The 27,368-nt window shown below is 33.7% G+C and overlaps 10 protein-coding genes across 10 annotated transcripts; 8 read left to right on the forward strand and 2 right to left on the reverse strand.

Moving 5' to 3' along the window:
• Nucleotides 1-2,133: 2,133 nt before the first annotated feature.
• PHYBLDRAFT_164535 (hypothetical protein) lies at nucleotides 2,134-4,571 on the forward strand (the record flags this gene model as incomplete). Its single annotated transcript, XM_018435028.1, has 3 exons — nucleotides 2,134-2,207; nucleotides 3,752-3,975; nucleotides 4,534-4,571. 3 exons carry the CDS (start codon nucleotides 2,134-2,136, stop codon nucleotides 4,569-4,571), a joined length of 336 nt encoding a protein of 111 aa, XP_018295674.1.
• Nucleotides 4,572-6,622: 2,051 nt separating this feature from the next.
• On the forward strand, nucleotides 6,623-8,059 carry PHYBLDRAFT_185579 (C2H2-type zinc finger transcription factor; the record flags this gene model as incomplete). Its single annotated transcript, XM_018439096.1, has 4 exons — nucleotides 6,623-6,677; nucleotides 6,747-6,768; nucleotides 6,869-6,985; nucleotides 7,049-8,059. 4 exons carry the CDS (start codon nucleotides 6,623-6,625, stop codon nucleotides 7,899-7,901), a joined length of 1,047 nt encoding a protein of 348 aa, XP_018295675.1. The 3' UTR covers nucleotides 7,902-8,059.
• Nucleotides 8,060-8,495: 436 nt separating this feature from the next.
• PHYBLDRAFT_179942 (hypothetical protein) lies at nucleotides 8,496-11,577 on the forward strand. Its single transcript, XM_018438236.1, has 7 exons — nucleotides 8,496-8,695; nucleotides 8,780-8,910; nucleotides 9,001-9,315; nucleotides 9,413-10,028; nucleotides 10,295-10,465; nucleotides 10,594-10,994; nucleotides 11,083-11,577. Exons 1-7 carry the CDS (start codon nucleotides 8,644-8,646, stop codon nucleotides 11,182-11,184), a joined length of 1,788 nt encoding a protein of 595 aa, XP_018295676.1. The 5' UTR covers nucleotides 8,496-8,643; the 3' UTR covers nucleotides 11,185-11,577.
• On the reverse strand, nucleotides 11,576-12,879 carry PHYBLDRAFT_141507 (hypothetical protein; the record flags this gene model as incomplete). Its single annotated transcript, XM_018430602.1, has 4 exons — nucleotides 11,576-11,769; nucleotides 11,841-11,955; nucleotides 12,048-12,315; nucleotides 12,548-12,879. 4 exons carry the CDS (start codon nucleotides 12,877-12,879, stop codon nucleotides 11,576-11,578), a joined length of 909 nt encoding a protein of 302 aa, XP_018295677.1.
• A 315-nt stretch (nucleotides 12,880-13,194) lies between these two features.
• On the forward strand, nucleotides 13,195-14,440 carry PHYBLDRAFT_185581 (hypothetical protein). The gene is made up of 3 exons (XM_018439097.1): nucleotides 13,195-13,820; nucleotides 13,886-14,023; nucleotides 14,092-14,440. The coding sequence occupies exons 1-3, from the start codon at nucleotides 13,269-13,271 to the stop codon at nucleotides 14,164-14,166; spliced, it is 765 nt and encodes a 254-aa protein (XP_018295678.1). The 5' UTR covers nucleotides 13,195-13,268; the 3' UTR covers nucleotides 14,167-14,440.
• A 236-nt stretch (nucleotides 14,441-14,676) lies between these two features.
• PHYBLDRAFT_76462 (hypothetical protein) lies at nucleotides 14,677-15,645 on the forward strand (the record flags this gene model as incomplete). The annotated part of the gene is made up of 2 exons (XM_018443155.1): nucleotides 14,677-14,805; nucleotides 15,029-15,645. 2 exons carry the CDS (start codon nucleotides 14,677-14,679, stop codon nucleotides 15,620-15,622), a joined length of 723 nt encoding a protein of 240 aa, XP_018295679.1. The 3' UTR covers nucleotides 15,623-15,645.
• Nucleotides 15,646-16,142: 497 nt separating this feature from the next.
• PHYBLDRAFT_141510 (Homeodomain-like DNA binding domain-containing transcription factor) lies at nucleotides 16,143-16,532 on the forward strand (the record flags this gene model as incomplete). Its single annotated transcript, XM_018430603.1, has 1 exon — nucleotides 16,143-16,532. The coding sequence occupies one exon, from the start codon at nucleotides 16,143-16,145 to the stop codon at nucleotides 16,530-16,532; it is 390 nt and encodes a 129-aa protein (XP_018295680.1).
• A 1,776-nt stretch (nucleotides 16,533-18,308) lies between these two features.
• PHYBLDRAFT_141511 (CYP509 protein) lies at nucleotides 18,309-20,689 on the forward strand (the record flags this gene model as incomplete). The annotated part of the gene is made up of 10 exons (XM_018430604.1): nucleotides 18,309-18,581; nucleotides 18,665-18,737; nucleotides 18,885-19,006; nucleotides 19,086-19,242; nucleotides 19,328-19,650; nucleotides 19,752-19,779; nucleotides 19,878-19,936; nucleotides 19,991-20,110; nucleotides 20,182-20,479; nucleotides 20,571-20,689. The coding sequence occupies 10 exons, from the start codon at nucleotides 18,309-18,311 to the stop codon at nucleotides 20,687-20,689; spliced, it is 1,572 nt and encodes a 523-aa protein (XP_018295681.1).
• Nucleotides 20,690-21,678: 989 nt separating this feature from the next.
• Nucleotides 21,679-21,965, forward strand: PHYBLDRAFT_141512 (hypothetical protein; the record flags this gene model as incomplete). Its single annotated transcript, XM_018430605.1, has 2 exons — nucleotides 21,679-21,789; nucleotides 21,876-21,965. The coding sequence occupies 2 exons, from the start codon at nucleotides 21,679-21,681 to the stop codon at nucleotides 21,963-21,965; spliced, it is 201 nt and encodes a 66-aa protein (XP_018295682.1).
• An 80-nt stretch (nucleotides 21,966-22,045) lies between these two features.
• On the reverse strand, nucleotides 22,046-22,704 carry PHYBLDRAFT_141513 (hypothetical protein; the record flags this gene model as incomplete). The annotated part of the gene is made up of 4 exons (XM_018430606.1): nucleotides 22,046-22,134; nucleotides 22,188-22,266; nucleotides 22,337-22,457; nucleotides 22,541-22,704. 4 exons carry the CDS (start codon nucleotides 22,702-22,704, stop codon nucleotides 22,046-22,048), a joined length of 453 nt encoding a protein of 150 aa, XP_018295683.1.
• Between the last annotated feature and the right edge of the window lie 4,664 nt (nucleotides 22,705-27,368).

Genomic DNA, 27,368 nt, shown 5'->3' on the forward strand with positions numbered 1-27,368 from the left:
TTTGCCCAGCTGTGAAAATAATAAACATATCATTTTTGTTACTGTATATTTTTTGATTTTGATTTTTGATCTCAATTGTACAAAAGCCATTCAACAAAATATAGGAAAGAAAGCAAGCAACGAGATAACATTTATATATGTATATAGAATTATGTAAGTACATTTACTACATATTCTTCTCTTATACACAAAATACACAAAAATCATAGTGATACACTTATACCATAACGAACATCAGCGAAACACAACATATTATCATTACTGCTATTAAAGTTTTGCAAATTTTTTTTTAACATTGATTAATAATCAGCACAGAATTTTGTGTTGTAAGTGACCAAGAGAAGAATATAAGCCAAGTATTGTTTAAAGCAACTACATATAATATACTAGACTTGGCTTGACTTGACTTGACTAGTTAAAGTCAAGTGGAGTAAATATATAATAGAGATAGAAATAATTATGTTCCACAGGTAATAAATACCGAGGTTGGCCTGTCCAAGCTGTTACTCTTTTCTTACTCCATAATACTCCAAAAAAAATTTCTTTTATTTATTTATTTATATAACAAGTCTATTCAATCATCACTCACCGATTCACTTAATTAAATTATTAAATTAAATTAAATTAAATTAAGCCACCCACTCCACTCATCAGTCAATCAACCAATTCATTCATTCAATTATTCAATTCAATTTCTTTGGTTTCCTTGGTTTCCAGGCATCAAAAGAAAAAGAAAAAAAGAAAGTCAACCAAAGATTCAGAGATTACACAAGCCATTTTCCTGTTGATGAGATTTAAAATTATATATATATATATATTTGTGCTGTGCTGTGCTGTGTGATGCGGTGATTGATAAGAGTGATTTATATATTTTCTTCTTATTATTTTGAATTGACAGTAAAATCCCACTTAACAATCATTACACTTACACTTTAAATTTAAATTTAAATATATATATGTTATTATTTTTTGGGATTGTACATGTGTAAGATACTTGTTGTAGGCAATTTAGGGTAAGAAGCCGATAGGAATTGGTTGTATATTTAGTGTAAATACACATTTGAAGAGAAAAGGATATCAAAATGTACCTTTTAGATTTATCCATCTGTGGGTACAAAATTGAAATAAAGAGAATAAAAGGAGAATAGGCTATTTAGTGAGATTGTAAAGAAGTGACATCAAAAAATAATAATCAACCCCACACACAAACGTATATAAAATATAATAAAAACGATTTTTATTTTTATTTGGCTGTCTTTGATATTCATTTTTTCACACGCAAGCTTACTGGTGCCCACAAGATCATTTCTTTCGATCTTTTTTTTTTTTATTTTATTTTTTAAAAGAGAAGTATAGTAAAATATACAATCTGGCGGTTCAAAAGAATTACCGGGAGTAGATCCCGTTTAGGGAAGCCAGCCGACCAAACAGATTGTCTGATTACCAAAGAACTTTCCTTTTTTTTTTGTCTCCCAACACATCGGCGCCCTTTTACTTTTTATTTATTTATATATAAATTTGCTGTCACACAAGAAATATTTACTTATTTATTTATATTGTGCATTGTATTTTAAGCCCCACAATTTGTTGAATAGATAGCATAGAACAAGGTGGGAAGAGAGGGAGGATGGGATGGGATGGGATGGAAAATCTACTACCAAAAGATTTAAAGGCTATCTTTATATTTATTATACATGAAACTTATAGTGGTCAAAAAAATAAAATAAAAATAAAAAATTTCAGGGCAACAATATTTCTTCATTGTGGAAAATTAATGCGGTCCAGTTTTTTAAAGAAAGAAAAAAGAATAGTGACGTCTTTAAAATGTTGTCTATCCACTTCAATCATCAATACACATAAACAAAGTTAATGGCCACGTAATTTTGTATATCTCTTGTTTCGTACTTCTTCTTTCTTTCTCTTTTCCTCTAAACCTTCCTTGACCCAAACTCTTTCTGCCAGAAGGTCATAATAAGAATAATAAATATCTAACAACACCAACAGAAAAGAATGTTATGCCAATATAGATAGCATCAAACAAATAGAGTATCTTGTCCTGAATAGAAAAAAAAAAAAAGATAAAAGCTAAAATCATATAGGTAAATATAGCTATATTTCTTTCTTGATCAAAAGATGCCTAAATTCAAGTCATCTCTCATAGAGACTATAAAGATATTTGCGATGACTTGCAGTTGCACAAGGAGAGAGTAAGTTCAGCAAGAGTCTAAAGCTGTACCCCTATTAACCATATCATACCTAATTTCATATATATATATACACTCCGACAATAAAAATCATCGATGAACCACCTTTTTCATGCTGCTTTTTTTATAACATTCTTTACCTTTCTCTTCCTCACACCTTTACCTCAAACTTAACCACCAATGTCGAAAAGTAATAAAAGAATTAAAACTACTCCCTCCAGACGCGAGCTGTCAGATTTTGAGCGTGGAGGCATTGTTTGGCTCTCAAAAGCTGATCATACTCCAACTGACATCGCAAACCGTATGAACATTCCTAGAACTACAGTTTTCGATACAATAAAGCGCTGGGAGACTACTGGAACAGCCAAGACAAATACCAGACCTGGGAGACCAAAGAAACTTAGTGTAGCAGACGCCAAAAGTCTTTGTTTGAGTGTGAGACGTAATCCTTTTGAGAGTTATGGATACCACCAGGCAAATTTGGGAGCTGCTGGCGTTATTGTCTGTAGACAGACAGTTATCCGATACCTACGAGCAAAAGGCTTCGGTTCTTACACCCCTGTATCTAAACCAAAGTTAACCCGTGAGCAGAAAAAGAATCGGTTGCGTTGGGATAGAGCTAGGGCCAGTTTTAGCATCGAAGACTGGAGCAGAGTGGTGTGGTCAGAGGAGTCGAGGTTCATGGTGAAAGGCAATGATTCTGACCCATCCATAATTCGTAAACGATGGGAGAGGCACCAGGAACGCCATACACTAACAACAGAAAAGTATGGAAAAGGTTCCGTGATGGTATGGGGTTGTTTCTGGGCTGGTGGCATTGGGCCATTATCGTTTATCGAAGGATCTGTAGACCAAGATGCATACGTCAATTGTCTGTCTAAGGACTTCAATCCCTGGTACAAACAATTGAATGAAGAACATGACACCGTGTTCACATTCCAAGAAGATGGTGCTAGCTGTCATACTGGGTCCTACACGACGTGGTGGAAAAACCGTTGGGAGATTAAACGATTTGACTACTGGCCGTCGCAAAGTCCAGATTTGAACCCAATTGAGCATGTCTGGCATGCCCTAAAGGCCAAGGTTCAAGAGAGAAAGGCCTCTATTAACAATGTGCAAGAGCTGAAGGCCTGTATTCTTCAGGAATGGGAGTTGCTTGACCCTGAAGTTCTGCAAACTCTTGTGGCAAGTATGCCTGACAGAGTTAAAGCAGTCATAAAAGCTCGTGGTGATCATACCGTATATTAAACCTCATTTATTTTTATTTTTATTCTATAATATATATACATTTCTCTATAACAACACAATGTTTGGTTTTATTTTGTCAACTTCTTGAGAAGATATAGCATAATGAAGTTGATGTATGGTTTATTCGGGGGTAGAAATCAAAGATTTTGTCGGTGATTTCAGTTTTGGGAGTGTATATATATATATATAAAACCGTTATCAACAAAGTAAATAAATACATTAAAAAAAATGATAATAATAAAAGAAGCTTCTTGTGAATAACATGAATATCTTTTATTGTTTGTTTGTTTGTCTTTTAGTCATTTCACTTCTTTGGAAGGTGAATCAAGCCTCGGACCAGACACAAAGTTCTATAAAACAATCGATGGCATTCGACTTGACTGTCTCTTGATTGAAGTCAAATGCCCAAATAGTACTAGCGATGACGATCTCTTCAAGCTGTCTATAGAAATGCAATACACTTTGAATCGTTTGGTAGAGCACGGGGTTGATAATCCTGATGTATACGGTGTGCTAGTGTACAGTAAGTACACTTATTAGAGTTTTGCTCTAAATACACACACACATATATATATATATATAAATATAAATATAAATATAAATGAATGAGTAAAGTGGTTGTTAGATTGGGACTTTAACTTCTTTTAACTTTTTTTTGCTGATCATTATGATTTTCGCGTGTACATATATATATTTATGGGTCTATCGAGGGTTTCAGGGAATAAAGGCTACTTTAAACTACATCATCAATAACTATTTTTTTTTCTTAGGAGATTTTTTTTATAAGGGAGATGTTGGAGGGGGAGACAAAGCAAACAAACAAACAAAAAAAATTGATCAGAATATTTCTTACATTGAATCACAAACATTGACACCCCCTTCTTATATATTATATAAAGTCAATCTTGGCATGGATAAGTTGTGAAACAACCTTATTCTATTTGTTTTAGCTAGACGAGTCAAGAGACTTTTGTATATAAAACATCCATTATTTCGTTCTTTTAATCCAAAGATTGTTACTTGGACAGAACACTTGGTGTCAATAATAATAATTGATGATATTTAATATATGTGTATGTAGGCTTAAAAGAAACAAATCAAAGGAAGAATGATGAATAGATGGATTTATACTTCTCATCTTTTCTATACAAATATTTTTGTTTTTGTTTGTCTATCAATTTCCTTTGACATTCTATCTATTTGTTTGTTTGCTGTTTATAATCAAATCAAGTCAAATCAAATAATGAGTTGTACAAGAAATGTCTTGGTTTAACACTGATAGATTCTTGATCAAAAAATGAATGCATAAATAAATAAAGAGAGAAGGGATAAAATGTACAAAATAAGAACAACAATTCCACTAAAAAAAAAAATTATTATTTTTTGGGTTGTATTTAAACCGTGTGATTAAACTATAGAGAATAGAAAAATAACAATAAACAATAAGCTTTGAATAATAATCTATTTATTTTGCAGTCAAAAGATCAGTAATAATTATTGGATATATTATTAATTGATTATTACGGTGAATCGATTTATGGTTGTGTTGGTCGTCAGGATATTTCCAATCACAATTACTCATTTATCTACTTCTACATATAGATACATACATATAGATAGATAGATAGATAGATAGAATGAAATGTGCAGTAGTTGAATCCCTTGATACTAAAATGCACACACATATACGTACATATACATTGCTTTGATTAATTTCTTCTTGATAAAATAAACAAAAAAATAATATATATATATATTGTGGTTACTGTTGTCAGTGCAATTTTGGATGATTTGTTATTAAAGAATAATAATTAAATTAGATATGTATGTATTACCAAGGATTTATAAAAAATACAAATAAAAATACAAATAAAATCAAAGAATTCTACTGGAAGAAGATGTTTCAGATACTGCAAAATATTTACAATTTACAATCTATAATTTACAATTTTACATTTACAATTTTATTTAAATAATTGTTGAGCTTGTTACTGTTCATTTTATTTTATTTTCTTTTGGGATCATGGTAAGCGCAAGGTGGCACTAGGGCATTACAAATAATAAAAAATAAAAAATAAACGGGAAAATCAATCCGATCTTTTAATCATTTTCATTCCCTTTGTACTCAAACACAACAAACAATGAAATCAATGAAAATCAAATCAAATCAGATCAAAATTACATTCACCAAAATTACATATTTGTTTATTAATAAAGACAATCACAAACAATTCCAATCAAGATATATTTTTTATATGTATAATCTTTTGTCAAAATAAATAAATTTTGAATCGGAAGTATCCGAATAGTCTTTGATTTGCCTTTTTCTTTTTGCTATACATTACATTACATTACATACATTACAGATCAAATCTGGATGTAGTACAGAATCAACAAAGACTTCGTTGGCATGTGCGCAGTAACAGGATTTAAGGTCAATCAAGCCCTTTCTTCCTTGACCTACACCTATACATGTATATATTTTGAGCATAGTAATACCAGTAATAGTAATATTAATAGTAGTAGTAGTATTAATAGCTAATAATGATTTATAGTATAATATACATATATGTATTATCGGCAATAGATTCCGTTATTTATTTATTTATTTATTTATGCACAACGCCACTCTTTGTTTGTATCCATGGATATACAAATAATAATAATAATATTTTTTTTTCTTTTTTCTTTTGTTGTTGTTGTTTTTTAATATAGCCCCTTTTTGGATTATTCTCCCTTTTTATATATTTATTTATTTCTATTCTGTTTTGGCGGCAGAGGAGAGGAAGGGGTGGAAAGTAGAGTAAGAAAAGAAGGAAGGAAATCATATGAAGGGCATGTAGATAAAAGGGTTAAAGAACAAGGGACAAAAAAAGGAAGGAAGGGGGGATGGCAAGAAGGAATCCTATTTTGCTTTTTATTTTTTGGTCTGTTTTGATACAGTACAAGGTATTTGAGGTCCATATATATCTTTTTTTTTTTTTTGGATTTTGCACAAAGATAGGCTAGTATTGAGATCTAGAATAAGTTTTTTTTTTCTATTTATTTATTTATCTCTTTTTTATCTTTTATATTTTGTCTTCTTCACTTACTACCATTTCCTCTTATTTTCATATTTTACTGTATTGAAATCAAACTTACCAGACACTCAAAATAATAATCATAATAAAATGCCATCATCACTGTCTCTCTCAAGAGTATTCACTTGTCCTCAATGTCCAAAAAGTAATTAAATCAAATTAAAATAAATAATTATTTATTTTGTACTCATCATTTTTTTTTTTATATATTTAGTCTTTGCCACTCGATCAAACTTGTATGTATTCCAAATCCTCAATCTGTAGCTATAGCAACCAAAATAAATTAAATTACATTACTAATTTCTTTATTATTATTATTATTATTATTATTATTAGAAAACGACACATGGAAAACCCAAATATCCACAATATCCCTTATGTTCGCAGCCGTGATCAGAAACGATGGAAAGGCCATGCCAAAAAAGTAATCTCCAGAGAAGAAACTACTGAAAGGTAAATAGCCTTGTTAATCAACCAATCAATCAATCAATTAATCAATCAATCAATCTTTATTAGAATGCGCAAATGGAGAGCAGAGAATAGAGATAAAAACAAACGCAACGATCTGAGGTGCCGTGTCTATCGTCTGGCCCGCCAGCGATTCGGTGAAGATGATTCTCTAGACAAACAGGCTTTTATCCGTCAAGAAATTGCCCGTCGGTTGGGCAGACGCAGTATGACGGATGTCTGTGACCATTCTGCAAGATCTCCTGAACCTGGACTGCATCAAAACACGCACACAACCACAACCACCACAACCACAACAACAACGACGACAAAAAAATCAATAGACACAAACAACAGTAGTAATTATAATCCTCATCATCATCATCATATTAGCTCTATTGATCCAACAATCACAAATGCCTGTCAAGCAGCAACCTGGATGGGTCTGCCATTCTACAATGCCCCACACCACAAAATAGAACTGCCAATCCTAGACATCCATAATCTCTCAAGACATATCTCCTGTGACTGGAACAGCACTACTACTCCTACTACTCCTACTACTCCTAATCATAATGGAAGCATTGGTCCTATCATCAAATCTGGTTCATATCTATCCCCTCCAGTCAGTCGACGGACAAGTAGCAGTGGAAGCAGTGTCAGTAGTTTGAGCAGCATCGAGAGTCACAAAGGGGATTACCAAAATCACTCCATCTCAAATTCAAATTCAAATTCAAATTCAAATTCAATCACAATAATGCAAGGGCCACAATCCCCTCCTCTCACTTCTATTTTACTGCAGCCCACACCCTACAGGCCTTCACCCTCAGTCGAGAACAATTTTGAAAGAAATGTAAAGTATGTTGCACACGACAGAATCCTGGATGAGTTTGTTGGTCTTGTACTAGACAATGCCTATTAAGCTATACAAATGTCTATAATATAATATACTATCATTTACTAGCAATAGTAATTTATTTTCTTTCTTTCTTTTATCTTTTATCTTTTATCTTTATAATAATAGTAATAATATAAATGTATATAGTCTATTAAAAAAACCTATATTATTATCATTCTTTTCTCTCTCTCTCTTGTTTTCTGTTTATTAGCATCTTCATTTCATTCCCCCCCCCCCCCCCCCTTTATATATATATTATTAAAATATGATTTTAATAATTATAAATATACAAATGCATATAAAACACATAGAATAAAGTAGAGTGGAGTGAAAATAGGCTATGATAGGCTAGAGACTGAAGTACAGCAGAGTGGATTAAAGTGGGTTTGTTCGTGCACTCTGTAAATCTAAATAGATTATAATATAGTATAAATTTTAGATTTTATGGTGGTAATAAAAGCAGCTGATTTTGGTTGCTGTTGTAAGATTCCTTGTCGGAGTTGATACGTCTACAAAGCAAAAAAAAAAAAAGAAACTGTACTTTTCTGTGTGTGTACGTGTTTTTATTTAATTTCCAAAAAGGTTTCTTTCTTTTCTCTTGTTGTTTTTGCCCCTTCTTCTTCTTCTTCTTCTTTCTTTTTCTTTCTTCTCTATTTTTCATATAGATAGACTACCTATAGCTCATAGACACCTTCTACACTACACTACACTACACTACACTACACTACACTACACTACACTACATCTTTGCTTTTATTTTTTTTTCATGACTGAATTTGTTGTATATGAAGATAGCCCTTTGGCAGAGTACTTGGAATGTAAGGAGAAGATAAAGAAAAGATATATTAAATACCTTTTGCTTTGTAAAGAATCTATTGCTCAAAATAATCTGTCCGATATAGCTATCGAAAGCAACGAAAAGACCGTAAAACTACCTCAGATCTATACTGGCCACAGACCTGCTGAATCAAGACCTGTTCTGGGTAGAATGTCTACAGCAATCTATCGTTTCTGGAGACGTTCCTTTTTCCATGCAAGTCTTTATTAAATAAAAATAAAAATAATAATTTTAATATTAATATTAATATTAATATTAATATAAAATATTTATATTTATATTTAGGATACATTCTCGGTCTCACTTCCGATAGCTGAAGAAACAGCGTTTGAGGAAAAGTTCAAATACCTCATCGTAACCTCTCCGCTGCTTAATGAAATCCTTTCTGTCCACACAAAACAACACCTGGCCGCAGAACTCCCGTTTAGCTTCAGTGCCGACAGACCCTCGAGCCATGTCGGAACCCTGGCAACCATCGCAGGTCTCTTACTAGCCTTTGGAACCGAACGAATCGTCCAGCCAAGGAATCAAATCATGCCTGTACCAGTAACCATCACTTTGAGCAGCTCGGTCTCTTTATTCTTTGTGTACCGACACATGGTAAAATAATACAATTATATATATATATATATATATATATATTTTTCTCTAATTCTTCTTTTCTTTCTTTCTTTCTTTCTTTCTTTATTATTAATAGAGACGTTCTTGGATCAGGCAACTCTACCAAACTGCGCTCTCACGGCTGCAGACCTTGGTCGAGGAGTGTGATCGATTGGACACTCGGATCCACCGGGCCTTGATCACAATCCAGGAAATCGAACTCGTCTCGCGTGGGTACCGCCTCTCGACCCCTCTGTCTCCAATCTCTCGCATCGAACAGACCAGCAAATCACGACGCTGCATGGCCTTGCGCCAGCGTCTGGCCGGTCTGCTGCGAAAGGCATTTATGGTCTACGAGGAAGCGATCATGGATCTCTCGGATCAGGTCAACAAGACAAACGTGTCCCGGCTCTATGAAATGTACAATGTCCGCTCCATCGCTTCCCTGTCCGCCGTCGGGAGCGCACTCGACAGGGACGAAGAAGCCCCGCTCGGCCTGGATTACCTCAAACAGCTGGCCCAGTTGATGCATTCCAAGAGACGCGAGTGTATGATGCAGTTCCTGGCCTTGGATATCATGACAGAGGCCCATGACTCAGTCCGAGGAGACTATGAGAACGGCTGGCATGCAGTCAATATGGTCCTGTTTCGTTTGGTGACCGAAACAAAGGCTTTTGCAACTGAGTCAAAAGAAGCCTTGGATAATGAGTTGTGTAAGTTTTTAAATTTTTCTTTTGAGAATGGGTTTGTGATAGTATAGTATATTATATTATATTATACTATACTATACTATAGTGCTAGTGATAGTGTTAGAGAGTATATATATATATTCTATTTTCAAATTTACTGCTAGTACTACTGCTACTGCTACTGCTACTGCTACTACTGTTATCCCTAATTTAATATTTCATATTTGTTTATTTGTATGTATGTATGTATGTATGTATGTATGTATGTATGTATGTATGTATGTATGTAGGCAAACCTACTGCTACACCAGAAACAGATGCACCTTCCATGCCGGCTTCCCCTGTGGCAGATGGTCGGTTACGCCAATTTATCCATCGTTTGTCAAGCCTAGACCAACAAATTAGAACCTTTGAAGCAAAGATCTATCTCTGTCATGATGATATCAGACACATAAGTGCAGGTAAATAATAATAATGATAATAATAACGTAAATACATATTTTGAGAGTTTAGTTTATTAATCGTAGTGAATATGTCTTTACATAATAATAATAATAATAATAATAATAATAATAATAATAATAATAAGGGTCGGCTACGGATGATGAATTGAAAAACCACCTTTTACGAGAATACCAGTCGTTGCAGACAGATATGAGTAATATAGCAATCGAGTGGCAGATGGGACGAGACGCTCTGCAGCAATTCCTTGAGCCATCTAACCTGGCTACCCCAGTCCACTCTCCTGTCCAGACACCTGTCAAGGAAGAGGATGAAGAGGATATAATGATGATGATGACTCCTCGGTCGTTGGACAAAGATCTCGTGACATCTGAAGACGTCTCGGATGTCGGTCATCTGCCCTTGCCGTCCAAGGCAGAGTTGTTTGAGGCAACTGCAGATGTGGTGGAACCCAACACAACGGCAGAGCGCAGTCGAAAGAGCCGTCAGGAGCGCATTGCTGACATGAAGCTCAAGAGAGAAGAAGTGGTGCGTTTTTATTTTATTTTATTTTATTTTCTATATAAATATCTAATCTAATCTCAATTTTCTTTCTTTCTTTTTTGTATTGAAACAGGCGCGTGTGAATTCTACAAAGCATGATTCACAGACCATGGTTCATGAACTAAAGACAGTCTTGGATCGACGGGTGGCCGATCTGGATTCGCAAGATAAATAGAAAATAATAATAATAATCAACAACAACAACAACAACAACAACAACAACAAAATTGCCCGTAATTTCCCCCCACTCCCCCTCCCAATACCATACCATACCATACCATACCATACCATACTATATCGTACCGTACCGTTTCTTTTCTTTATTTTCTGTATACCCCCCTTCTCCCCTCTTTTGCTCTTCTTCACTTTCTTTCAATTTCAACTATATCCATCTATCTAGCCTTTCTGTTTCTTTTTTATTCCTTTGAGCATTTCTATAGTTTTCCTTCTTTTATCCTTAATATATATATATATATCTTTTGGTATTGTTTCATATAGTCATTCTACATTACAGTCTTTCTTTTTTTTTTATTGTTTCTTTAAAAAAAACTTGTTCTTTCTGTGTCTCAATTGCGTTTGATCTTTGTGGGTCTATTGACTGGCTTTCTCAACAATTTGACCAGCATGGCAGTAGTGGCAATTGAAAGTGCATACCAAGTAATGATATAACTCATATGGCTATTACGCACTTCAACAACCGGGGATCGACCGACAGGAATTCCTCGTTCGATACAATGATGTTCCTGACTTGAAGATTGATCTGAAATACAAGAGAGAATAATAGATAGATTTAGAGTTTGATATATAGATATAGATATATTATTTATTTACCTGACATTCTCTCTACCAATAGAGGTTCGGTATGCATCAGATCCGACATTGTTTCTACATCAACCCAATACCATTGGTTTCTTGCGATATCATTATCAGGGGTAAAGCTATTAGGCTATACAGAAAAAATAAATAAAGATTAATAAAAAGCATAATACAATCATATCCCACAATATATATATATATATATATATATATTTACTTTACCTGTTCTGATTGACGCAATAATCCTTCAACCTGTACTTCATCTTGTACCAGACTCTCTGGTCGAGTGCTCTGATCCTTCTTGGAGGTGGGGACCCATCCACGCTTCACAAGAATAGTCGAACCATTCGGGCGCTCAAGCGGGGTCACCAAGAAATACCCAACGTTACCATCACCTCGCGTACGAGGACCCAACAACATTTCCTGGTCATGACGATAGTGACCCTTGACAGTTACGCGACGGTACTCATAATCATCCAAAGCATCAGGGCTAAAGAAGAAATTTAATTAATTTAATTAAAGTAATATCAATATCATAATTTACTTTATTACACACACACATATATATATATATATACTCTCACTTTATAGACACCCTAAGCACCATACACAAGCAGGTAATTTATCTCTTATTCTCGTTTTCTATAATTATTTAATGTATCAATAATTCTTACTCTACTACATACACCACCCTCAAATAAGAAATAAAATAAGACACATACTTTATGCGACGAGGTAAAGGAATGGCAGGCTGATGCATACGTTCTTCTAATCGCTGAATCAGTCCAACCTTCCACCTCAGGCGCTGGACTTGCCAGGTTCCCAACCCGAATGTGATGAATGGAATGGTGCAGAGGATAATTGTTCCCAATCCAATCTTTGTCTGCTTGGCCTTGTAGATCGTTTTGGTAGGTTCGGTTTCACTGCCGCCAGCTGTTGTGAATCCACGACGAGAGACGCATGTAATTCTACTGTTTGTGATGGTAGTGTTGCAACCCAACAGAGGTCTAGAAGACAATAATGGCCGTCCAAGTATTTTGATATTTTTGAACATATTTATTTATAATTAAAGAATATACTGTAGATATTTATTTATTTTTCTTTATTAATTTATTATACATGATTAATTATTCATATATATATATATAAATAAAATAAAATAAAATAAAATAAAATTAGGCCTGTATTTCTTGTCTGTCTATTTAGCCTGTCTGCCAGTTTATTAGTCAGTCAGTCAGTCAGTCAGTTTATCTCTTGTATGTATCTCTGTGTGTGTGTGCTTGAATTTATTAAGTGACGGCTTTATTATGGAGAGATTTTTTTATTTTATTTTTAGAAGAGAAAAAAAAAAAGCATAATATACAGATTCCCAAGATCATCAAAAAGTCATCTCATACACATTCAATCTATATATATATATTTTTCTTAAAAAAAAAAAAAGAAATGGCCCAAGAAAAGAAATTGACCAAGCGCGAGCAAAAGGCTGCTGCATTCAAGCAAAAGTCAAAGAAGAAGCAGTGTTTCACTGAAGAAACTGCAGTTCCTGAAGCAGACGACCCCACACACATCGAGCCTTCCTCAGGAGCGATTCCAAAAAAAGAAGACCAAAAGACATCAAAGACAATTGCAGACCAGAAGCCAAAACCTACTGAAAACAAAAAGAAGGCCACAAAGATTGTGGTTGGTGAAAACGATGAGAAAGACGAATCAGAAAAGTCAGGCTCGGTTGGTGCCGGGACAAAGCGTAAACAGACCGAGACCACAGGAGCAACAAACAAGGCGAACAAAAGACAACAAAAGGATGAGAACCAGGAAAAAGGTGCTCGGTTTATTGTGTTTGTCGGAAACTTGCCTTACAACACTACCAAGGAAGAATTGGAAAAGCATTTCGAGTCCGTTGGCGGTGTGACATCTGTACGTCTCTTGACAGACAAGCAGACTGGAAAGCCAAAGGGATTTGCGTTTATGGAATTCGAATCATCCAAGCATTTGAGTGTAAGTAAAATGAAATAAAATAAAGAAAATGGAATCAAGATACTAATTTATATATATATAAACAGAAAGCTTTGGCCTTCCACCATACATTGTTCAAAAAGAGACAGATGAATGTTGAATTGACAGCCGGAGGAGGAGGAAACAAGAGTACTGCCCGTAAGGACAAGCTCAAGGTCAAGAATGAACGTCTTCAAGAAGAGAGAGTAAGTTATTTATTTATAATTAAAGCGAGTCATTATTCTAACAAAATGGCATTTTCTTTATTTAACAGCAAAAGAAGCATGAAACCATAAAGGGAACCGATGCTCCTGGTTCTTCTTATGGCAACAAGGAAACTGAAGCATAATTTATATATTTATTATATTCTATCACTATTATCACCATTTTATTTATATATAGATTTTTCACTCTCTCTCTCTCTCTCTCTCTCTCTCATACACACACACACACATACGTATAAAAGACATTCAACTTTAAGAATTGTATAATCCTGACAATAGCCTTTTTTTCTTTTTTTTCTTTTGATCATTATGATCAAATAACCTTTCATTTTGTACTTTGTGTGACTGCTAAAACAATTCACAATTTTGATCCTCAATAAAAAAAAAAAGTAAAAAGGGATTTGAGAACAAGTACAAATAAAAAGGAAGAAACATGGGCATACATTTCATAATATAAAAATATATTATATTATATTATATTATATTATATTATATTGTGCTATATATATTTTATTTTTCTTATTTATTTATTTTTCCTTTTTCCTTTTTTTTCTTAAATATATATATATATATAATATAAATAACTAAATAATAAAATAGAATTGAATAAGCAGAACAAAAAATTTATTACTACAATGGTTTCACTTGATCCTTTCCCGCGTCTTACTGAGTCAGTGGGCAAGTACTTGAGTAACCCTCGCGTGGTTATTCTGTCTGTAGTATTGTCAAAGGTCTTTCTGGACCGTGTCTACAATTATGCCAAGGTAACATTTTTCTTTCTGTTTTATTACTGTATCATAAAGTACATTAAAAGATATAATTATATAATTATATATATATATATATGCAATTATATGCATTTATAATTATAATTTTCTGTTACGGAAATATATACATATACATATTATTCTTCTTCTTTAGAATTCTAACATCATCATTATCATAATCATCATCTCACATTATATACATGTATATACATGTATTTAGATTGCCAATCCCAATGCAAAGACTGACTCTGAAGGAAATGAAACTCTGGATGTACTCGAATACTATTATCCCACCACTTCCGCTGAAGTGTACGGTCATTTGAGTAGCTATGGCCCCAAGGGTAGAATGGCATACCAATCGATGCTGGTCTACGACAGTGCGTTTCTGCTGTCCCGCACAATCGTCTTGTGTCTGCTAATGTACTACGCATTCCGGTCTGCACCAAAGTGGGCCCGTCCTGGTGTCTGGATTCCGGTTGCCACGACCATCTTTGACTTGATAGAAAACACCTTGATCTATGCACTCATCGCTATGTATCCCCGCCGACTCGATATCTTGGCCCAAGTGACGGCCTATGCAATCATGTGGAAGTGGTTCTGGCTCTGGGCCACTGTCGCATCTCTCTGTATTGGTCTGTTGGCCGGTATCTACTATGGATTCCATGGTTTGTTGGCCGAGAGTGTGTTGATGGAGCGTGACAAGGAAAAGCGCGACATGGCTAAGCGTCATTTGAGTGCAGCTATGCAGAGAGCAAAAGAAACCCAGGATAGAGTCAGGAGAGAGAATTCGGACAAGACCAAGAAGGATCGTTAATATATACATACTTTACATACACCAAAAAAAAAACCAAAACCAAAAAATAGAGATGATTACTTTTCTCTTTCTTTTCTTTTTTTGCAAACAATTTGTCTGTATTAATTACTACATTATTTTACAATCACAAATATACATACATACATACATACATAAATACATACATACTTGCTTGCTTACTTACTTACTTACTTACTTTTATATATATATGTGTGTGCGTGTGCGTGTGTGTGTCTGTGTGGACTTCTTTACTTATTTTCCTTTACTTTCCCTTTACTTAAAAATAATCATACAAGCCAATCAATCTCATAAATTATTATTTTAATCGCCTACTATTTATAAAAAATATCGACGCCTAAATATTCAAATGACGCCCAAACCTTATTTAATTCCAGATACGCATTATTTATATATAAAATAATAATGCCGTTTCACTATACACTACTTTTTTTTTTTTTTTTTTTTCACTTATTTTGATAGCAAAAAAGACTTTCCCCCCCAAAAAAAAGAGTCTCGTTTCATGTCTGACAAAACCAAAGCCGAAACCAAAACCAAAAATCTAAAAAAGCGCAAGGAACTTTCAGACTATGAAATAGGCATGGTCGTCGGTGGTGCCCTTCACGGAATCCCACTCTCTGCAATCTCCGAGAAGACTGGCATACCCAAATCCACCGTCCACAACACAGTCCAAAGATGGCGGCAGAATGGCACCGGGATTACTGAAAAACGAAAAGGAAGAGCGTTCATATTCGATGAACGAGCCGAACGCCATCTCAAGAACGAAATGAAGCGAAACCCCGATGCAAAACTTGCAGATCTGACGGCCTTTATGAGAGAATCGATCGGTCACACAGTCAGCCCAAGAACTGTTCAATTAGCCATTCTTAGGATTGGAATGACTTTAAGCTAATGTTAAGTGTGCATTTGTGAGTATGAGTATGAATACATCTAGTATATACAAAATACAGCTGTCAAAGGTGCACAATTCCAACAACAACAAAAAAACACACACACAAAGAGGAGAAAAAGAAGAAGAACGTTTGACCTTTGGCTTTACATTCCCCAAGTAGAATAACCAAGTGCAAAGATATTATCGCGTTATTTATAGTGAGGATATTAGGATATATGTCTTTTTCCTCTCTTTCTCTCTCTAGTAAAAAATCAACAACAACAACAAAGCAAAAATGGTAGTAGCGTCAGCCAGTTGGGATATATATATACAATATCAAGATCATAGTATTGTTAATAATAATATTCTGGGAGGAAGAGACTTATAATAAGTTAGGATTACAAGTGGGATAAGAAAAAAATAAAAAAATAAAGAAAGAGAGTAATAGCATATGTAAAGAACATCGTGTCTATCACTCCACCAATGGGTATAGTGTGTGTAGTGAGTGTAGTACATATATGAATTGGATGGGAAGAAATCTTTCCTCATTTTTTCTTTGGAGATTTTATTTTAATGCATACCATGCCAGTGACTTTATCTACCAAAGAAACAATATTGAACTCTTATTACTTTCTTTACATTGAAATACAATAGTTAATAAAGCAAATTTACTAAAAAGCTAGCATCGTTTTTAAAGTAAAAAGGTCGTTTGTTTGGAATACGACCTTGTGAATCCACATTATAGAAAAAAAAAAGACAGTCTTGATCATACACCTTCCCCTCTATTCCTCTGTTTTTTTTTTTAGTAATAAATAAATAGGAATAATTGGTAGTCAATATCAATATAGACTTTTGCATAACATAATAACAAATTTACGTTTATATTTATTAAAATACCCTGAGAAAAAAAAAACAAAGCAAAACAATGGAAGTTTAGAGTGGACTGCTTTTGGATAAGAACATCTGGTGCAGTCAATGCATTGTATGTCCAAAGTAAAAGTTTCATTGGAACTTTTTAAATAAAGCAAAAAATAGAAATTGCTTATTAAAATAGTGAATACAAAGAGGTATACATGTAGAAATCAGATTGTTTGTTATTGATAGTTTAGTAGTATTCGCTGCAACTTAATAATCAAATTATGCTTTATACACTGGTCCTTCGATAATTTCAAGACTTTGGTGCCCTCATTATAAAAACAGGGCTAGGCTTTCACGATTCTCGTTAATTTCACTTTTACGATAACTTTTGGCCTTGAATCCTTAACGAAAAAGAATTTCAATCAATCAAGTTATGATAATACTTGGCTGCCAACTATTTCTTTTTTACTGAGTGGGTATTTCTAACAAAGCATTCTTTGACACTCCCTCTACCTCCATCGGAAAATATATACTTCGCACTCGTTACTTTCAAGACATTTAGCCCCCCCTCTTGGCCTTGAAATTATCGAGGGATCTCTATAAAGAAGATTAAAATAAAACTGAAAGAAAACTTGGGATATCAAGAAACCTTTGTCTAACTCTAATTTACGTTGATTATTATTATCGTTTTTTTTTATAAATGTTCTTAGTAGCATGGCTGATAAATTATCTATACATGTGCATTAAGAAAATGTACATATGCATCCTTTTCTTTTGTGTGTGTGTAATTTTACCTTAAAGTAAGAACTGCAGATATAGTCTAAGCTTATACAACAAACAAAATTCCTTTATAAACACTTCTCTGTTTTTTTTTGTCTTATAGAATTTTTGTCAATCATTTAGCCACTCTTTATTTTATCTTATCTTATTTTCTCTCCTATGGATACAATCAATCACATATCTCCATCATTCGAATCTTATATCACAGTATTTGCAAAGATCGTACCCAAAGGATTTTATGTGGTCGCAGCAGTGGCTTTATTTCTCTGCAAGAAGGTCTATGATTTTACTGCCGCTCCTTATAAATTGAGGCATTTCCCAAAGGTCTCCTTCTTTGCCTTTTCCAAGTCCATTTTTTCCGCTGAGTCAGTGGAGCATCGGACAAAGCGGCTGATTTCCCCACTTCTTCACAAGTATAAAGGTTTTTATATTGTAAGTGTATATATACTATTTTTTTTGAGGATGTAAAATGCATATAGTCAACCCAATTGTCTTCTCAACCTAATGCTTAATAGGCAAAGTTTCCTTTATACTGGACAGTATTTGTAACCGAACCCCATGCAGTACAATACGTTTTGATGAAAGGAGGTAGATCAGCAAGCTTAAAAATATATATATATATATATAAAAGAAATGTCAATACAGATGAAACTAAGACTCAAAAACCCAAAAACCAAGCAAAAAATAAAAAAAATAATGATAATAATTCATATCTATCCTTACACTTACACTTAGAAATATTTCCAAAGAAAACCCGGTTTATGAACACTCTAAACAAGGATAGTCTTATGATACGTCTATTTGGAAGTTCAAACATTGCATTTGCCAGTGGTGAGATTTGGAAACATCAACGCAAGGTAATTCACGGTATCAATTTACTGTTCGTTGTCTTTCTTAAACCTTGTTTTATTATTACTCTTGTTATCATTTGATTAGATCATGAACCCGGCTTTTCACCGCACTGCACCTATTGAGCTATTTGGACGCATGATTCCAGACATGTTCAGACTGATTGACAAGTCCAATGGAAACATCATGCTAGCCGACTTGCTACACAGGATAACCTTTGATGCTATGGGAAAAGCCTTATTCGGTATGTAAGATATTTGTTTCTATGCTGACAATATATATATATATATATATATATATATTAAAAGAGAGAGAAAAAACATGTGTAGGATTTGATTTCAAGACTGCAAGAGAAGAAAATTCTGAATGGACATCAGCTTATAACGATGCAATGTCAGGAATTAGTGCTCCAATTTTAAATATTACTCCTTCTCTTGAACATATCACTCGCTACTTATATCCTGATTACGCAAAGGCCAAAAAAGGTATAGACAAACTTACCGAGCTGACCCTTGAGATGGTGAATGAAAGGAAAGAAAAAATACAGGAAGCAATAGGTCAGCCTGATGATGGCCGCGAAAAAGACTTTTTGACACTTATCATTGAAGCTGAAATGAAAGAAGATAAAGCAAGTGGCTCAGGTGGCCTACGAGTAAGTAAACCCCCTGCTTGTCTGCTTATTTAACTTTTCTCTCTCTCTCTCTCTCTATCTTTTATTAATAATGCACACACACACACACAAATACTTTATAGGAAAACTTAAAAGCTTTTCTCGTCGCAGGTAAAAAAAAAATACGAGTAAAATTATTATTAGTAAATTGTTTTTATTTATGCCTTCATAAACCTAAAAATTGATTTCTTCCACAAAACAAAAAACAGGGCATGCGTCTACAGCAAGCTCTATATCATTCTGTATATATCACTTGGCTATGAACAAGGTAAGCTAATACATTGAATATAGCACATGTTTCTAATATCTCGAACCATAATAGGATGTACAGAATAAAGCACGCAAAGAAGCTTTAGATATTCTAGGAGATGATGCTAATATTAGTACCCCAACTGTTAATGAATGCAAGCATATTACTTATATTAATATGATTATAAAAGAGGTATTTAAATATTACAAACACATATATGCATATCAAATCTTATGAAGCTTACTATACCATTGTTCTTCTAGACTTTGCGCTTGAATGCACCATTTGGTACACTTTTTGAGCGAATAGCAACAGAAGATGTTACTCTGTCCGGGGTATTTATTCCAAAGGGTACAATTATAAGTGTAGACATTGAGACAATACACAAGAACCCAGCCATTTGGAAGAGCCCGACTGTCTTTGATCCCGAGAGATTCAGTAAAGGAGGCGAACATGATCAGCATGAAGGTATTACGTGGGCACCTTTCAGTGATGGAAACCGAAAGTGTCTTGGTATTAATTTCAGTATGGCCGAGCAACAGGTTATTCTGCTTATGTTGTGTAAGTCAACCTTCTCAAAAATTACTATACCAACAAAAAGACAAACAGACAAACAAAGAGGCTTTTTGATATTTATTTTAAGTTTGTATAGTGAAACATTATGAATGGGATCTATCTGAGAACTCGATTCACAAAAATGGAATTGTATATGATGGTATTTCCTTATTTACACCAAGATCTCTGTATATCAAATTCAACAAAAGACACTAGGAGCTGTTTGTATTTTTCTATATACTTATTTCTATCTGTATAAATACTAGCTGTAAATGCAAAAATATTTTATGAAATAAACTTATAGTGTTAAAGGACTTATTATGAAATTAATATATATATATAATTCTTTAATATACAATCGCTTATCAGTAGTTGGTTTGATATAACTATCACTTGTAATAGCTATCAAAGAGGTATACAATACATATCCAATAGAAAGGCTTCCGCAGCTTTTAACACTTGTCTTTAAGGTTCTCTTAAGTATACTTGCTAAAAAAAATTACCCTTTCAATTTTTTTTTGGTAAACGCTTAAATATAGAGGATTTATAGCAAAAATAAAAAAATAAGACTTTGAAAAAAAAAAAAAAAACATTAGCTTTGCCAAGTATGCTAAAGAACATATTTAAAAATACATTACCTATTGAAGCTCTGATATATGTAAAGATTTATTTATGATTATACTACCCATTTGGACCCCACTACTTATTCTTATCTGCTCACATCTTAGTTTTGTTATATTTTTGCCAGCTGTATATATTGACTACCCTTTTTTATATGTTTTTTTCCCACAAACATTTTTCTCTGTAATATATTTTTCTTTATTACTAATATTATTATTATTATTGATTCTTTTGTAATGTCTAACTACTATAAATTGCTTCTATCTAATCATATTTGATTTTATGTAGGTCTTTTAACATGTATATATACATACATATACTTGTTTTTTTATCTAAACTATTATATGCAATGATTTTTGGCATTTAAGAATAAAAGTAAATTATTATAAAATATTTTATAAAGTCCTTGTGAGAATCGAACTCACCCTCTTTTCCAATCAAGATTAGAAAAAAGGCACCAGTCATGTCAACCAAGATCAACTAGACAAGGACCTAAATATATGTATATATAAAGATACAAAAAGTATTGAAGGTGTTCCGAAGAACAAATTCAAAGACAAGGGCTTAATCTTCGGTGCTCAACGATGACAGGATCATTTCACACTTTCGACACCCCGTCGATTTCATATAGTCTGTATGCGATTTTTGCCTTCCCAGTATTGACATTACATGTAACCCGATCAATCAAGAACAAGGTCAGCTAGTATAGTGCTAGGCCCGAGAGCCAGGGTGTACAATTTGTACGCGGGAAGTATATTTTAGCATTGTCTAAAACCCAGAGATGCGACTTAAAGACGTTCGGTCACATCCTGACAAGCGTGACTTTGTAGCACTGGCCGAATCAACCGACTACAACGTTGCAGAGGCTTGAAGATAAGAAAAATACTTGCGTACTTTACTTCTTGGTTTGCACAATACTGCTACCATCAGTAAAAAGAAAATGACCTGACATCACGACGGTCTACTGCCGAACTCTGGTCCAACCTTTATGGTAAGGTTTGGTCCACCCCAGACATAAGTCTCTCGCACGGGCTGAGTGGCTTGAAAAAGAATGTCACAACAGCATACTCCATAGCTTTACTGCTGCGCGCACCAAACTTGTCTGTTCTTCTTTCTTCGCCTAACCTCAGATCTAGAATAGATGCCAAAGTTGCGGAAGAGCACTCCACGGCCTCACACGCAAGGGATGAGAAGGCTTCGATGAAAGGTTTCGGGCTATCATGCCTGCGGTGATAGCATTACTCCCAAGTCATGTCCACCCGCTGCCCATGCAGGGGGTTGGCCAAATGGGTGGTGGTATTTCATTGGCGCCTCTAAAAAGAAGCTCCCACCTAAAGACGCGCCCGAAGGCTCCCGTCTGTGACTACACCCCACTTGGCCGCGTCTATGTTTGACTTTGATATGTGGAGACTGGAGCCGAATCGGACAAGTTTGGTTTTTCTTTACTGAACGCTGAGAGGCCCATACCCTCTAGTTGGTTTGGTTGAGACCAGCTTTGGTGTAAACACCTCCGCTTCTGTCTCCAAGAGGCTTACATCAATCTCCCCCATTAGACCGGAATCTAACAGAAAAGACTGAATATGGTAATGGTATACCAAGTGCAGGTACATGCGCTCTTGAAATATACATGACAAAAAAATAAAAAAAAAAAGAAAATAAGTAAATGACATAAAGCATGAGAAGGCATTTAACATTAATGTGCTTACCATGATTAATCCCACAAAGCTTGTGTGAATTACTTCACAAACCAGGCATCCATACATTACTATTATAAATAATAGCAGAAAAAAAAACATCTCAAGATAAATATCAGGGGTTTTTTTTAGTATAGACCTTGTAAAAATAAAAAAGAACAAAAAATAAAAAAGAGTTAATGTCAAGTCGATGTTTTGGTAAAGCATTAAGTAATTCTTAATGAGTAATGGCGCTACTTATGTAAATTGGGGTTTTTTTATAACAAAAAAACCGCGTTTTACACGTAAATATGTGTATGGGGAAGTGGTACTTACTTGGTTGTTCCTAGCAATGGTGCATAGAGGAAGAAGAAGAAAAACTAGGCGGTGAGCTCCTCAGTACATATTTATCTTTTTCTCCCTCCCTCTGCCCCTATATAAATAGTGTCAATAGTCCTAACAAAACAATACGAGACCAGTTTAGGACTCCGTTTTTTTGCCAGGGTGTTTGTTAACTCCCACGTCAGAGCAAGCGTGACATAGCTGTATATTATTTTAGTAGGCTTGTGTAACTGTATCATAACAGAAGTAGCAGCCTATAAAATTTCATCCAAAACTATGGAAAACAACTTTGCAAATTGAAGTAAAGTAAAGTAAAGAAGTAAAGAAGTAAAAAGAGTAAGAAAGGGTTTAGTTTTGATTGGTGTAGCAATGCCTCTTAAAGTGGAGTACAGGTTTCTATAACGGCGATTCGTAGGTTACTCTAAAGTGGTCTGTGCACTTTTTGTTCAAGAACACAAGAAAAAGTTTTTTATTTATTTATTTTGCTTGTACAAATAAACACAAAGATATTAACAGGCAATAAAAAGTAAATTTATATATATATTTCAAAGCGATATTTAATAATAAGTAAAAGGCAGAAAATGAAGCAAAAAGCACGCATGGATATTAGGATCTCATCTCAGTAGACAGCGGAACTTTGAATTACAGAGTTGAGTTTTATTGAAAGTGTGTATATTGATAGCTGAAAGTGTCAAGATGGTTTCCCGAGAGAATGATAGTACAGAGCATACCAAATATTCTTAACCCGAGTCTCGCAAGAGCTCCGGATACTACTATTAATCCTATAGAAATAAAAATAAAAGCAATAAACAAGCAAATGCTACTAAAGAGATTGGATTTTATCCTTTTACTAGAAAGTGTAAGTGGCACCAACAAGCCAGCTATTCCAGACTATGCAGTATAAATTAAATATCTCATATAAGAATAAAATAGATACAAATGATATCCATAAAATACAAGACTTTCAGGCCTACTCTTTTGGTTTTAAGTAATATTGAAATATAATTATTACAGTGAATATGTTTAGAAATATAACACTTTTCAATACTTATAAGCAGCAGAGTCAATAGCTAATATTTAATTCATTATATTCTCATATCAGAGAATGGAAAAAACAAATGTTAGCTATGTATGAGAAGAGAGAGAAAGATAATATCTTTAGTAGAAGAAAATATTATGTGGTATTTATGTCAATATGTCTGATCCTTCATTAGATCATCTTCAAGAAGTATTTAAACTATTATCACAAAGCTGCTATAATCACTCATATTTAGAATATCTGGATATATATCAACAACTTTCAGCGATTCCTTATTAATTTCATTTAACTGAACTTCTATTTAAAATAATAAAAAAGAGTCTCAAAATATCTATCATCTAAACCTTTTCAAATAAAAATATCACAATACAGATGATTTAATTATGAAAATCTTATTACATTACCATACAAGAGCAATTATATTCACAGTACAAAACACGTTTTGAATTTAAATAAGAACATTAACCAAGTATTGATACATTGTAAAATATATACTTCAATATTCTGTATAAAATAACTTGCCAAATATTTACAGACATAATTTATATTACAATTTCTATATATAAGTTTGGGGATATAGAGTATATTGAGTAATAAGACATGAATAGTATAAATATATATTTTTCATATTGAATTACATGAAGTGGGGTAGGCTTTTTATGTATACTGACCATTACAGCTGACTAATTAATATGACTTACTTAGGTAAAAGTACTTAAAAAAATACTGTCAGTATAATAGGCTGCGTGAGAAAAATAATAGTAGTCTGGTGAGGGTATCTAAAAAATATAATAATTTTGTATTATACTTGAAATTAGCTAAACTTATTTAATCAATGAACAAGAAAAACAGTAAGCAAGGAAGCTTTGAGAGAAGAATTATTGGCACTACAGCTAATATTTAAAAGAAAGACAAAGATAACATATTGATATACAATGTTCTTTCCTTTTCTTTTCAAAATACGAGTATCATTTTTTAGTATTTTCTTTTGTGAGTTATAAATTCTGTTGAAGATACTGCTCTATTTTTTGTAGTGCTATATTGTTAGCAAAATAAGTACTAAACATTTCACTGAAGTGACAGACTATATAAAATAAATATGCATTCTCCAGTACATAAAAACTGTCTATTAACAAGTTGGCATTGGTCTTTAGCGTGTTAAAGAATTCAGTCAGACTCTTCTTGGTTAAATTCTAAGCAGCTTCCAAGTATCTCTCAAGTAAAATATGCTTAAAATGGTGCTTTCAATATAATCTCAGAGATATATCAACTTTCTTTAAAGTACTGTCAAATTATATTTTCTGTCTAACTTTAAGATTATGGAGCATATGTTCTTATATAAAAGAATATAGATAATTGATATATATATTATTAGATCTATACTTTAGAAATAGTAATAAACATATGCATTGTAGTAAAAAGTTATATAACAGAGTGCTCAATATGTCTTTAGCTATATAACTTGAAAAAGATGTTTAAGGACATATTTAAGTGATATATCACCATGAGAAATGAGCGATAATTCTAATGGCAATTTTTATAAGTATCTTAAGAATATTCCAAAATTATCATCGTGATCGCCACCTTCCCTCGCAGTATATTAATCTAAAAATATGTTATCAACTACAATTCCCCACTTTCACAATAATGTTTCTGCTTCAATATCACGAGTTACTTTTTGCCTAGCTTTGAAAATAATAATAAAAAAAATATCAAGAAAAGATAAGTTATTAATCTGAAGGGGTAGAAAAAACTCTTGTGGGTATTTTCTTGTTTATAAGATTTAATATATGTTTTACGGTAATGTTTGCCCTGTTTAAATATCATCTTGTTTCAATAATACTTACTAAAAACTATAATAATAATTCATTCTCCATAAAATTATCCTAGCTTATGAGGCAGACATCATATTTGAACTCAAACGTCTTTCAAATGTAGTTCATTGAATTATCTTTTTCAATTGTTATTTTGCTCCGTAAATATCATAAAAATATAAAAGAGATAGGATATATATGATCTTTATATTGATTTTGTTATCAGTGCATATTCTTGGATAAAAATGTTCATTGTTATGACATATTTTCCTACGCTATCTGACTATACATACAGACCCATACAATAAATGAAAGAAAAAAGTTTAAACTCAACTAAATAGAACATCTTTAGTGCAAAGTTGTTGTGCTTTTTTTAAAAACTCTTCTCATTCAAATCTCACAATGTCTCAGCAAATCAATAAAAGTATTCCTAAGAAACGAAAAGAGCTTTCAGACTATGAAAAAGGACTTATTATCGGTGGTGCTCTCCATAATATTTCATTGACTGCCATTTCGGAGAAGACAGGCATACCCATGACAACTGTACATAGCACAGTTCAAAGATGGAAACAGAATGGCACGCCATTAACAGAAAAACGCCAAGGACGTCCATCAATTTTGGGTGAGAGAGATTTACGCCAGCTTAAAAACGAAATGAAGAAAGATCGTAATGCCACACTTGGAGAACTCACAAACGCCATGAGACTCATGATTGGCAAGTACATTTGCAAGAATACCATCCGCAAAGCTATTCGTAAGATCGGAATGTCTTCTTGCCATCCTGTGTTTAAGCCAAGGCTATCCAGAACACATAAAAAGAAACGATTGTTGTTTGCTAAACGTTGCAAAGAAACCAATCAAAGATGGGATCGTGTGATTTGGAGCGATGAGTCTCGCTTTATGGTTTTCCCAAAGGATGGAAACCTTAGAATTTGGCGCTTTCCTCTGGAGAAGTTCAAGTCTGATTGTATCATGCCTAGAGTACAGTTTGGAGGTGGTTCGGTGATGGTTTGGGGCTGTGTGTGGGCAGGAGGAGTAGGCCCACTAAAAACGATTATTAACAGCCTTGACCAATTTGGCTATATAAACCTTTTGGAAAGAAAGTTGCTCCCATTTTATGGTCGCCTAAGTGAAAGACATGACGGGGAGTTTATTTACCAAGAAGACAATGCTCCTTGTCATAAGTCAAAACTTGTTGAGAACTGGAAAAAGACCCATAATGTACCAATAATGGAATGGCCGCCGAATAGCCCAGATCTCAGTCCTATTGAGAACCTATAGGCTCATTTGGGTCGGATGGTAAGGGCAAGAGTACCAGCTCCAAGAACTATTAAGGAGCTAGACAAGGTTATCCATGAAGAATGGAAGAAAATACCGGTTGCAGTATGCAAGGCCTACTGCATGTC

Source organism: Phycomyces blakesleeanus, assembly GCF_001638985.1.
Source record: "Phycomyces blakesleeanus NRRL 1555(-) unplaced genomic scaffold PHYBLscaffold_4, whole genome shotgun sequence".
Lineage (NCBI taxonomy): Eukaryota > Fungi > Mucoromycota > Mucoromycetes > Mucorales > Phycomycetaceae > Phycomyces > Phycomyces blakesleeanus.

Excerpts from the sequence above, each read along its gene's own strand:
- PHYBLDRAFT_179942 (XM_018438236.1), top strand. The coding sequence starts at position 8,644 with ATGACTGAATTTGTTGTATATGAAGATAGCCCTTTGGCAGAGTACTTG. Across the intron at positions 8,696-8,779 it reads TTTGGCAGAGTACTTGGAAT|CTATCGAAAGCAACGAAAAG; the intron begins GTAAGGAGAAGA and ends TGTCCGATATAG. Across the intron at positions 10,029-10,294 it reads AGCCTTGGATAATGAGTTGT|GCAAACCTACTGCTACACCA; the intron begins GTAAGTTTTTAA and ends GTATGTATGTAG.
- PHYBLDRAFT_185581 (XM_018439097.1), top strand. The coding sequence starts at position 13,269 with ATGGCCCAAGAAAAGAAATTGACCAAGCGCGAGCAAAAGGCTGCTGCA. Across the intron at positions 13,821-13,885 it reads AATCATCCAAGCATTTGAGT|AAAGCTTTGGCCTTCCACCA; the intron begins GTAAGTAAAATG and ends ATATATAAACAG. Across the intron at positions 14,024-14,091 it reads AACGTCTTCAAGAAGAGAGA|CAAAAGAAGCATGAAACCAT; the intron begins GTAAGTTATTTA and ends TTTATTTAACAG.